General features: G+C 42.5%; 1 protein-coding gene across 1 annotated transcript in view; it reads right to left on the minus strand.

Moving 5' to 3' along the window:
* The window catches only part of rttn (rotatin), a 94,798-nt gene that overhangs the window by 73,204 nt on the left and 9,231 nt on the right, over window positions 1-12,363 (minus strand). Inside the window, 13 exon segments of the mRNA XM_064949230.1 lie at window positions 3,249-3,440; window positions 3,587-3,652; window positions 3,763-3,859; window positions 4,273-4,390; window positions 4,480-4,568; window positions 4,966-5,065; window positions 7,166-7,337; window positions 10,198-10,337; window positions 10,857-10,973; window positions 11,246-11,371; window positions 11,540-11,666; window positions 11,812-11,924; window positions 12,147-12,359. Of these exon segments, the coding sequence (XP_064805302.1) occupies window positions 3,249-3,440; window positions 3,587-3,652; window positions 3,763-3,859; window positions 4,273-4,390; window positions 4,480-4,568; window positions 4,966-5,065; window positions 7,166-7,337; window positions 10,198-10,337; window positions 10,857-10,973; window positions 11,246-11,371; window positions 11,540-11,666; window positions 11,812-11,924; window positions 12,147-12,359 (1,670 nt within the window).

A 12,363-nucleotide genomic window follows, 5' to 3' on the forward strand; every position in this document is an offset into this window, starting at 1 on the left:
GTTGTTTCCTACCGTCACCACCTGGGGGCAGCCCGTCAGAAAGTCCAGGACCCAATTGCACAGGGCGGGGTTGAGACCCAGGGCCTCCTGATGAGCTTGGAGGGCATCAATGGTGTTGAATGCTGAGCTATAGTCAATGAACAGCATTCTTACATAGATGGGATATTCAGTGTGATGGTTTGCCTAGTGGATGGGATAGGGCAGTGTGCAGTCATTTGTGATCTTTGCGAGTACAGGAACAATGGTCATCAGTGGACCTGTTGGGGCGGTATGCAAACTGAAGTGGGAAGTGAGTGCTACAGTCATTTAGTTCAGTTCAGCCTTGCTGTTTAGTCCACCACAAAGCCTTAATCTGGGTCTGTGCCATGTGTCGTTCCACTTTAGATCAAAAACCCTTTCAGCCTTGAGATGTGATTTTGTTTGATTAGACTCACCCATGGATTGATGAATGATGAGTTCGGTGTTGGACTAGCCTTGTGTGACATGCACGCACAGTTACCAGCCAGCTAGAGTTAACGGCAGGGGGACGAGTAATATCCACTGTTGTAGTACGGATAAAGACTGCGCTGGAATGTGAAGATAACTGAAGCGAGTTAGCTTTAGAAAAGTCTGAGTAGATCTAGCTTGCTTCGTAGGATACCCCTCAGGACTGACTGATTCCAGCTAGCTACAGTATCTTCACGAAGCACCTTGACATTTTTGAACTGTAGTTAGAATAGAATGCTAATGTTCAAAAACCCTTTCAGCTGGGTACATGTCCAAATGAGTGTTTTTTAACCTCATTTAGTATTCTGTGTATATATACAGTTGAAGTCAGAAGTTTACATCCACTTAGGTTGGCGTCATTAAAACTCATTTTTCGACCACTCCACAAATTTCTTGTTAACAAACTATAGTCTTGGCAAGTCGGTTAGGTCATCTACTTTGTGCATGACAAGTCATTTGACAGACAGATTACTTCACTCTTAATTCACTGTATCACAATTCCAGTGGGTCAGAAGTTTACATATACTAAGTTGACTGTGCCTTTAAACAGCTTGGAAAATTCCAGAAAATGATGTCTTTGCTTTAGAAGCTTCTGATATGCTAATTGACATCATTTGAGTCAATTGGAGATGTACCTGTGGATGTATTTCAAGGCCTACCATCAAACTCAGTGCCTCTTTGCTTGACATCATGGGAAAATCAAAAGAAATCAGCCAAGACCTCAGAAAAGAAATTGTAGACCTCCACAAGTCTAGTTCATCCTTGGGAGGAATTTCCAAACGCCTGAGGTTACAATGTTCATCTGTACAAACAATAGTACACAAGTATAAACACCATGGGACCACGCAGCCGTCATACCGCTCAGGAAGGAGACGCGTTCTGTCTTCTAGAGATGAACGTACTTTGGTGCAAAAAGTGCAAATCAATCCCAGAACAGCAGCAATGCACCGTGTGAAGATGCTGGAGGAAACATGTACAAAAGTATCTATATCCACAGTAAAACAAGTCCTATATCGACATAACCTGAAAGGCTGCTCAGCAAGGAAGAAGCCACTGCTCCAAAACTGACATAAAAAATCCAGACTATGGTTTGCAACTGCACATGGATAAATGTCCTCTGGTCTGATGAAACAAAAATAGAACTGTTTGTCCACAAGGACCATCGTTATGTTTGGAGGAAAAAGGGGGAGGCTTGCAAGCCGAAGAACACCATCCCAACCGTGAAGCACGGGGTGGTAGCATCATGCTGTGGGAGTGCTTTGCTGCAGGAGGGACTCGTGCACTTCACAAAATAGATGGCTTCATGAGGGAGGACAATTATGTGGATGTATTGAAACAACATCTCAAGACATCAGTCAGGAAGTTAAGGCTTGGTCGCAAATGGGTCTTTCAAATGGATGATGACCCCAAGAATACTTCCAAAGTTGTGGCAAAATGGCTGAAGGACAACAAAGTCGAGGTATTGGAGCGGCCATCACAAAGCCCTGACCTCAATCCTATCGAAAATGTGTAGGCAGAACTGAAAAAGCGTGTACGAGCAAGGAGGCCTACAAACTTGACTCAGTTACACCAGCTCTGTCAGGTGGAATGGGCCAAAATTCACCCAACCATTTGAAAGCTTCTGGAAGGCTACATTAAACATTTGACCCAAGTTAAACAATTTAAAGGCAATGCTACCAAATACTAATTGAGTGTAAGTAAACTTCTGACCCACTGGGAATGTGATGAAAGAAATAAAAGCTGAAATAAACCACTACTATTATTCTGACATTTCACATTCTTAAAAATAAGTGGTGATCCTAACTGACCTAAGACAGGAAATTTTTACTGGGGTTAAAGGTCAGGAATTGTGACACTGAATTTAAATGTATTTGGCTAAGGTGTATGTAAAATTCCGACTTATTTTCCACCATAATTTGCAAATAAATTCATTAAAAATCCTACAATGTGATTTTCTGGAATTTTTTTCTCATTTTGTCTGTCATAGTTGAAGTGTACCTATGATGAAAATTACAGGCCTCTCATCATTTTAAGTGGGAGAACTTGCACAATTGGTGGCTGACCAAATACTTTTTTGCCCCACTGTGTGTATATGTGTGTGTGTATGTATGTAATATATATATATATTATTATTACTGTAAATATTGATCACATTCCTTGTGTATGATCATATATTTTGACATTAAATGTAAATATTGTGAACCTGTTATAAATGTTTTACCTCCTGTTTCAGGATGTGATGTCACTGAGTACTGCCTCTATATATAGAACCTTCCACCCCCAGCTGGGATATGGATGCCTGATGAAGACCTTAGGGTTGAAACGTTGTTATAAATAAATATCACCTGAGAGGATGAGCAGCAGTGTGCGGCCTTTTCCTTTCTGTTTTCTTTAGCATTTTCTTTATCATTTACTTCGATGTCAGTCTGCATTAAGACAGTGATAGTTTTGTGCATGATAGTGACACCTGAATTGATCCATTGTTGAGTTGTATACCTCTGGTGTGATTAGTTATGTTAAAAAGGGAACGGTGAGGCTTCCTCATCTGTTGTCTGCATTAGGTTACATGACAAAAATGAAGACTGATGGATCAGACGCCTCAGCTCTTTAGCAGTCCAACAGAAACAGTCTGCAACTCTTCCCCAGAACGTTCCAGTAATCAATGTAGCTAGTGAACAATCTCAATTAACGTCCTTGGTAAAAATGAAGGTCAACAAAAACAAACTTGACATCCGAGGTACATAAGGTGTGATGTGACTTACTCGGCGACATCACTGCGGATCCCACGGAGCTCCTCCAAGAGGTTATCTATCCCAGAATGCCATGCAGTGTTCCAGGCCAGCTGCAGGGTCTGCTTGGCGGGGGTCAGGGAGAGGAGGTCAGAGTAGGGGGGCAGGATGGAGCAGTAGGGGCTCACCGCATGGTGGGATGCGGCCTGGAACGGTAGGCTGTACCTGGGGAGGGAGAGGAGGGGGAGAGAGAGGGGGGTAGAGCATGTAGTTACTAGATATAACACCATTCATATGTAAATAGACAGACTGACATCATTAGATAAAGTAAATATTGGTGACTTATCAATAAAGTTAGGCTACTTCATTACCTTCGTATGACAGACACAGGGAGAGAGAACGGTGAGAGAGCCACGTCGGAGCTGGAATTGTCCGACCTGATTAGGTAAAACAATAAAATGCTTTACCACATCTTTGCTCTGTTGGAAATAGTGCTAAAATCAAAAGCAAACAAATTAATTCAAATGAGAGCGGGAAGAAAACTTACCACACTTCTACTGTGGCAATCTCATCAAAGAGCAGCAGACACATCAACACAGCCACCTCCCTAACATCCCCTTTATTCTCCTTGACAAGCAATGAAGCTAACAGGATAAACAAACAATTAGAAAACGTTCAGTGATTAGCAGTGGTGAACGCACACTCAGTTGATTCCAGTGAGGGTTTAGCTATGTGATTGTTTAACCTTGTGAAGGCCTTTTTGAGAGGTGCAACAGAATGTGTTTACCAATGTGAACGTCTAGGTCCTGTGAACATACCTCTAAAACTGTACAATGTAATACCTTTATTGAATGAGTTGTGATGTGAATTAACTCCAGGGCAGTGTTAAACTGTTCAAACGTTACTCGCTGAGTTGTAATGCAAAGTTATCCCTCAGCCGGGCAACGAAATGAGTTTACCTGTGCCCGAGTGAATGAGTTGTGTGTGAACGTCACTCAGAGCAGTGTGATAGAGTTGGACTGTAATGGTTGCTAAATGAGTTGTGTTGGGAACGTACCCCTGAGCAGAGTGATGAGGAGGGGGGTCTTCTCAGCCAGAAGATGCCTCAGGGAGGGGTCTGCATACACCAGCTTTCTCAGAATACACACACACGGCTCCAACAGGCAGTCCATGCTCTGGAGGAAGAACACACACACACGTTAACACAGCAAACATAGACAAACATACACATTCATATGCAAGCTGATCTGCGAGGTCTTTTCACCTTCCTGTGGTTGTTCACACTCTCTGTGATGAAGCAGATCACTTTATCTGTTACACCAAGACTCTTCAACACTGGGTGCATTGCTGTTTCTATGGAGAAAATAGATTGAAAGTAATAAATTAACAATAGGCCCATCAATAATACAAAATGAAGTGTTGTCTGCCTAACAATGCTAGACCCTAAGAATACATGGAATTTGCATATTTTTCCTTTCTCAAGTTACTTCTATTATTTATCTTAAACATATGGTGGTGGGTAGAAGCATACGCCTTTGCAAAAACACAGCAAGCTTTTCTTTGTGTGACTATTCGCACAAAACATTTATATTTTCTTTCCGAACCATTTTGATGTTCTAGGTCAACGCTAACCAAGCTTAGGAGAGTTATGTCTAGTGTTACGCCCTTTTCCCCAAAAAAATATATTTTATCTACATATCCTTTGCTAATCCTAAAAGCATTGTGTGGAGGATATGAAGCGCTACATCACCCTGTAGGACGACAGCCAGTTGTTCTGCTGCTGACCTCCTGAGGGTCAGGTCAACAGTGTCAGAGGTAAAGATGCTGAACAGCTTCTCCACTGACTCCACCTATGGTCATAAAGAAATAAACAACTAACAGTAAGAACAATTTAACCCAGTGGTACACTACACGATTTGGCCTCGAAGTAGCGGTCCCAGACACGTTTTTTTTTTTTTTTGAGATCGGAAAGAAAAATCCCCATGTCGTTGTCTACTCGGGGCGAGCGGGCGTCACCGACGCACGTTTGATGTGAGCGAGTCAGACGCCATCTGAGGGCTACTGATCCTGTCTTTGAGTAGTCCCAGACGTACCGATATTTTCAAACATACTTGATTTTATCGGCACAAAATCTGCAATGCTCTTGAAGTGTGAGATTTGCAAAGACAAGTTTTGAGAATGAGAGCTTGCCAAAGAGCCTGCTTTGAGCCACAGCTCATTCTAGCTACATTAACAATCTAATCCAGGGCCATGCACAGGGGGCATGTGCTCAAAAATAAAATGAATATCTTGAAATTCATAACACACCAAATGCCTCTGTAGCAAAAACATCTATTTTTTTTGCATGGGCCTATTTATTTATGCAATATGTAAAATAGGGACCTTGAAGCCACACCTATGTGGAGCACAGGCCAGGTACATGTACGCACTTGAAGCAGCAAGACAGAGAAACCAGACACAAATAAAGACAATGAAGAAAGAAGAGGAGAACACCACCTGACCCAATGCATAGTGCCAACTGTAAAATTTGGTGGAGGAGGAATAATGGTCTGGGCTGTTTTTCATGGTTCGGCCTAGGTAACTTAGTTCCAGTGAAGGAAAATCTTAATGCTACAGCATGCAATAACATTCTAGACGATTCTGTGCTTCCAACTTTGTGGCAACAGTTTGAGGCAGGCCCTTTCCTGTTTCAGCATGACAATACCCCTATATGCACAAAGCGAGGTCCATACAGAAATTGTTTGTCAAGATCGGTATGGAAGAACTTGACTGACCTGCACAGAGCCCTGACCTCAACCCCAGCAAACACCTTTGGGATGAATGGGAACGCCGACTGCGAGCCAGGCCTAATCACCCAACATCAGTACCCGACCTCACTAATGCTCTTGTGGCTGAATGGAAGCAAGTCCCCGCATCAACGTTCCAACATTTAGTGGAAGCTGTTATAACAGCAAAGGGGAACCAACTCCATATTAATGCCCAAGATTTCGGAATGAGATGTTCGACGAGCAGGTGTCCACTTGCACTACATGACAAAAAGTAGTTACAGTGCCGCCTAAAGACATTAACAACGTCGGAAAAGAGGGTGGGCTATCAGCTGATCAATGATGTTGATTGATTTAAATCTGCTAGTTAGATTTATTTTATTGATTCAAATGTACCTCTTCATGTCTTTCTGCCTCTCTCTGCTGTGCATATCAGCCAACAAGACCAAAATACTGATGATATAGGCTAAATCAAGTGTTAATCAAATGTTATGCTGCTGTGGCAATACTGTTGATATTTAAACTAGGTAGTTAGCTACATACACACGACCAGAGACCGCAACTCTCAAGCCATGCATGTTTCCATACTGGGCACATGCAATATCCGTACAGGGCAGACTGGGAAATGGGCACAACCAGGAGCGTACAAGCTAGGTACAGGGCAGATCAACAGGCTCAAACAATGGACGGGGTAGGTGGAGGCGAACTTGATGACGACTTGCAGGCAGTGGGTTCTAAACAACAATGACACGTTCATCCGTACTTTTTTGTATAATTTTGGCAGAAATCACACAAAAAGGGCCCGTTGGAGACTGGAAGGGCAAAATGGCATTCGGTCTGCAAAGGTAGAGCCCTATCTGGGCACTGCCTGATCGAAACACATCACACTGTTTCGGTAAGACAATGTGGTGGTATGGAGAATCCTTACGAGCAAGTGAATAATGTGTGTGTGACCCCCTGTCTGTGCCAGATCGTTCAGTGTGCGCACCACTACGTTGGCAAGACAACAAAAAAAATACATGAAAGACGGCAGTTTAATGTGAGAGGCTGAGCGATGTTAAGATTTTGAAAGTCGTGTAGTGTACACTCTGCATTAGGGTATAGTCTGTCACATAACTATACATCTTTACTTACAATGGGATAAAGGCCAACGTTGTCTGTATGTCGCTGCCCGTCTATCCATACCTTAAGGAAGGATCGGTCGCTGCTGTCCAGGTTGATGTCCAGTGCATTGTTGAGACAGAAGAGGGAGGGGAGAGAGGAGAGGACAGGACCCTCCAGGGTTGGTCTGACTGTAGTAGCCCCCTCTACACTGGTCAGGTGGGGAAGAAGGTGTTGGACTGCTGCAGCTCGGACCCTGCAATCACACCAAATACTCAGAAGTATGGTACTGTAGGTCATCAATCAATCAACCTATTAATCAATCGATATATCAGTGTTTTACATGGGATTTTTTTATAGCAGCGGCAAACAAATTTCCTTCAATTCTACATATTTTGCCATGGGGCTGAGAAAAAAAAATGCGGTTTCAAAGCTAATTTCCTGTAATTCTATATATTTTGCCATGGAGTGGAGAGAACATTTGACAGTTTTAAAGCAAGTTTCCTGCAATTCTACACATTTTGCCAGGGGCTGGGAGAAAAATTGCAGTTTCAAAGCAAATTCCCTGCAATTCTCCACATTTTGCCATGGGGCAAAGAGAAATTGTGGAGTTTTAAAGCTAATTTCCTGCTGTTCTCCACATTTTCCCATGGCTTATGCCGTCTTCGTATGCCATCAAACATTTGAACAAAATCAGCAGTGGGCCGCTGCTAAATACAGAGGGGAAGATCTGATCAAGCATTCAAATAATCAATCTCTGTCTTTTCTCTCTCTGTTCTTTCTGGGTCTATGAATCAGTCAAAGATACAGGACTTTCATATACTAATACATCCTCCATACAACACTGAGGAGCTAACTGAGTACACAGCACAATAAAGAGAGTCAATATACATATTCATACAAAAGCAGTATAGAAAGACAGGGACTGTGTGGAGAAGATAGCTGTTATCCATAACCATTACAAAAGAGCCCCCAGCCAGAGACAGAGTTGAGTCCATCAGCTTATAACAAGTGACAGGAGTAATATGCCCATCAACATCAACACACAGTGTTGGAAAACAGAATAGCTAAACACTGAGACAGTTGTCTGGTTTTACAACGCCCTCGAGAGTCATTGTCAAATTCAGTTGACAGTTTCAAAAAGTAAAGACACACACTCAGACAAATTCGCCTTTTCCCTCACATGCACACCAGAGTATGTGAGCGGAGCTGGACCGGAGCTAAGAGTTGGGCCCAGCACACATTTGTAGTCTACTTGTGTGCTGCTATAGCCCTTTGCTTTAGCTACTGTCATGGAGTTCACTAAATATTTTCATAAAGAAACTGATAAAAACACACAGGTGCAAAATCAAGGTGACTTACAAAGATGAGGACCAAGAGAGAATGATGTCGTGTCCACAACTAAAGAATCATTGTGGACTCCTATCCCAAAAGCATGATGAAGTACTTACTACGCGCACGTTAAAAGAAAAGAACGAGGTGGATAGATAACTGAGTGTGTCATTGTAGCAAAGTATTCATAAACAAAACAATCTGCTCTTAAACGTTTAGTTTGTTTATGTTATATTATCTATAGGCCATTATTGATTTTGGCACAATAGGCCATATTCCCACGTTCAAGGAGCTTTCCTCTTTGATTGGGTTATTTTGCTTACAAACCATTAGGCCTACCTATAGAAAAATAAAACAACTCTGCATCTCTGCCCAGCTTGGCAAGAGGGGCCAAAAGGGTGTTTAACATTCCCAGTGGCTCTGTGAAGAAGATATTCTCTGCTGCTGGCCTGCACTCCAGGCACCATCGCCTGAGCCTGAAGCCATAGACTAGCCAAAACTCATGTTTCTCAAAATGAATTCAAAGGAACTAAGTCATTTTTCATTAAATTTGTATTTAATTCTAAGTAAGTCACAGCCTAAATGCACAATTTATAGACAATAATGATTTAATACAATGAAATGTTGTTTAAATGCTGAGTACTTTAAGTCCCTACCAGCCTATTGGGTCAAACTTGCCTAACAATGCATTTCTTTGTAGGCTATAGCCATGAAATAACTGAAAGAACATAGCCAAAATAATTTATATCCGTTGCTTCTTAGGCTCCCTGTCTGGCTCCTGACCTATTTAGAGTGTTGATATGCTGTTTAATATATCATGTAGCCTATTTGAAATGTGTGCTTCTTACATTCACCTTTTCATGTTTATTCAAATACTTTTCATTCAAATCATATAGTTTGGTTTCAATACTTAAAACCCTTATGGTAAGTCCATGTCATCACAAAAATAGATGGGTTTTGGTTAAACTGTGATTTTAATGAACGGAGCGAATTTGGAGCGGCAGTCTTTCAGTGCACACGCACCGCTCCATGAGCGATGAGCGTGATTTCCAACCGCTCAAATACTCTGGCTGGCATACACACACACACAGAGAGAGAGAGAAATTGTCTAGGGTAAACTGCTGGAATCATAGAAATAGAATAATAATTCTAAATGTATTGGTGGAATACAACAGGCACTTGGAATGCAGTTTTGTTTGGCAAGACAAGGGAGGAGATGGTTGTGACAAAGTAGGAACCAAAGTGTTGGTAAGTGCTTTCCATGAAACCCTAATTAGATTGAAATAGGCACATTCCACAAACAATGCTGATGTGCTCCACCACTGGTACCACCTTGCTCTAATAGCAAAAGTTTGCTAGCTAGATTTGCCATTTCTCAGCGGCGTTAGTTAGCCAGCTAGCTAGCTAGCGATTAGCATTAGGGGCTAACTCACTTTTTTTGGGCACAACAACTAACTAGTAAAATATGTTTTGAAAAATCATTTGACTGTATGCTGTTATTTGGTCAATGCACTTAGAGAATCTCGAGCTCAAGGAACTGCATGCTTGAGTGACAGGGGGGAGGGGCATGGCATGTGTGGGGTTGGGAAACGGCCAAAAGAGGAGAGACAGAGAGAACTCTGTCAAGTCGAGAAATAAATCAAAAGTTGAAAACAATGGAAGTTACAGACGGCTAAATGCAAATTTCAATACTGCAATTTCGATTAAAATGGGATTAATCGTGCAGCCCTACCACACACAAACACAGAGAAACAGTCCCCTACTACACAGACACGCTCACTTACGCCGGCTCCTTAGTGAAGAGTAGTCGTAGCGCAGCTCTCAACTTGGCTGTGTTTGGAAACACGCCGTCTCTCACCTCGTTCGACACTTCACTTATCAGAAGAACACAGTTTCCCAGTGCATCCTCTGTGCCTGCGTAACTCTACACACACACACACACACACACACACTAAGATCTGGGAATTCCAGCTGAGCACAACAGTAAATAAATATGCATCACCGTGATTAGAGAATGTTTCATCTGGTTCCTACTGACGTGACAGGCTCAGAGACGAAAGGCTGCAAATTAAATCAAACTTGACGACCTTGTCAAAGCCCATATGCATATTCATGTTCAATTCTCTGGATTTCAGTTGCTTCAAAAACCAACGTTTAATAAAAAGCTTGTTTTTTTTGTAAAAACTGTTACAATATCAGAGAATATGCAAATGAGCAGATAACTAAATATTGCTTGGCAGCAGCTCCATATGGGGCACTGTACTCAGACGGATGCAGACGTTTCACTTTGATTGTTATTTTCTGAAAAGGTGCAATCCCACTAGGCATTTTCCATTCCAAAGTACTACATAAAAAGGTAAAAATTATATTTCACTTCATGAGCTCTCAATGTTTATAACCAATGTATGCCAAACATTGAGTGTGTGTGGTGTGTACACAGTACCTGTAATATGGGGATGACTGGGTAAAGTGCCTGGTTGAACTTGTCCCATGTTGATGCTGTCATCATTAATGGGCACTTGAGCAGGAAGAGCAGAATATCCTTGGCAGCAGAGTTTACCTATAGATCACACATCAACTCCTGAACCCACAGCAAGCAGTATGACAATACATCTTTTTCACAAGCCACCCAACTGTTTCTTGTCCATTTATCCTTCACTTAGCCATTGAGAATAAATTGTGTTTTGCAATAATGACCTTTTAAAAAAGTGGTTCAGTGCTGTATGTCTAGAGCAACATCTACACATTGTCAACATTTTATATGACCTTAGACAAACCCTTGAAAAGCAGATTGATTTGTCACTAAACAACACATGCGTGTGCACACACTACCTTCCCAATTGGGTCCTGGAGTCCAAATGCGCTGATCTGGTAGAGGACTTTGGGGTGAAGGAGGAAATTAACCCCACTACAGACTGACGACACGGGCTTGACCACATTCTGAACCCCCAGACACTCCTAAGGGGTCAAAAGTGAACAACAAGCTTACCAGATTACCTCGCATGAAGAGGTGAAAGGTCAGAAGCATTAGCAATGTTATGATATCGTTGTCCTACCAAACATCTGTTAAGTGCCAGCATTACCAGATTACCGATCGTATTGAATAGATCTATGGGTTGACCTCACCTTGACTACATTGAGGGTGCAGGTGTAGGTCTCAGTCTTCACAGGGAGGAGGGGATGGGTCAGAAGCTTCAGTAGAACCCTCTGGCTCTCTGTCTGGAGCAGCGGACTGGCCTGCTCAAACTTCCACCTGATGATACAACCACAAATAAGACATTGTGTTAATGAATCAATGAATCCATTCCTCAAATGAGTTATGAGCATTATTGGTCTTACAGAAAGGAGACTTCTCAATCTACCATAAATAGAGGTAGTAGTGGTAATAGATATCTTACAAGTAGGAGCAGATGTGGATGCACTCCTTGACAATAGGTAGGTGTTGGTGGTATGGAAGGCCATCTATGGCCTGGTCTGCCAGCTCCAGTAATTCAAGCCAGTTCTTATCTCCCTGTAGAGGAATATAAACAAACTCATTAACATTGTACTCAGGTGCAACAGTAAAACATGTAAGCTCAGTCTTTTTTGTAATATCTACATTATCTTCCAGCAAAAACACCCATATCTTACTCCTCTTCGAGGAGGATCCTCTCATAGTTTTTGGTTGCACCTGGTATTACGTTGGTTGAGCACCTACTACTCCTTTCCAAACGAGCCTCCTCTATCTCAGTACCTGTTGCTGCATCTCCTTAAGAAACATGCAGGTGGACTCCATCCAGAGAGCAGCACGGCTGGTCCTCCTGTAGAGGTCATGGCCTTCAGGGTTCACCTGCTCCAGGTAGGCCACCGCAGCCTCCGCCATGCTGGGATAGGCCAAGCTGAAGGGCCGGTCCAGACAGAGAGACAAGAGGACTGCCACAGCACTCTCCGGGAGATGACCACTGGCCTGG

The sequence above is a fragment of the Oncorhynchus masou genome, chromosome 30 (genome assembly GCF_036934945.1).
Source record: "Oncorhynchus masou masou isolate Uvic2021 chromosome 30, UVic_Omas_1.1, whole genome shotgun sequence".
Taxonomy (NCBI): domain Eukaryota; kingdom Metazoa; phylum Chordata; class Actinopteri; order Salmoniformes; family Salmonidae; genus Oncorhynchus; species Oncorhynchus masou.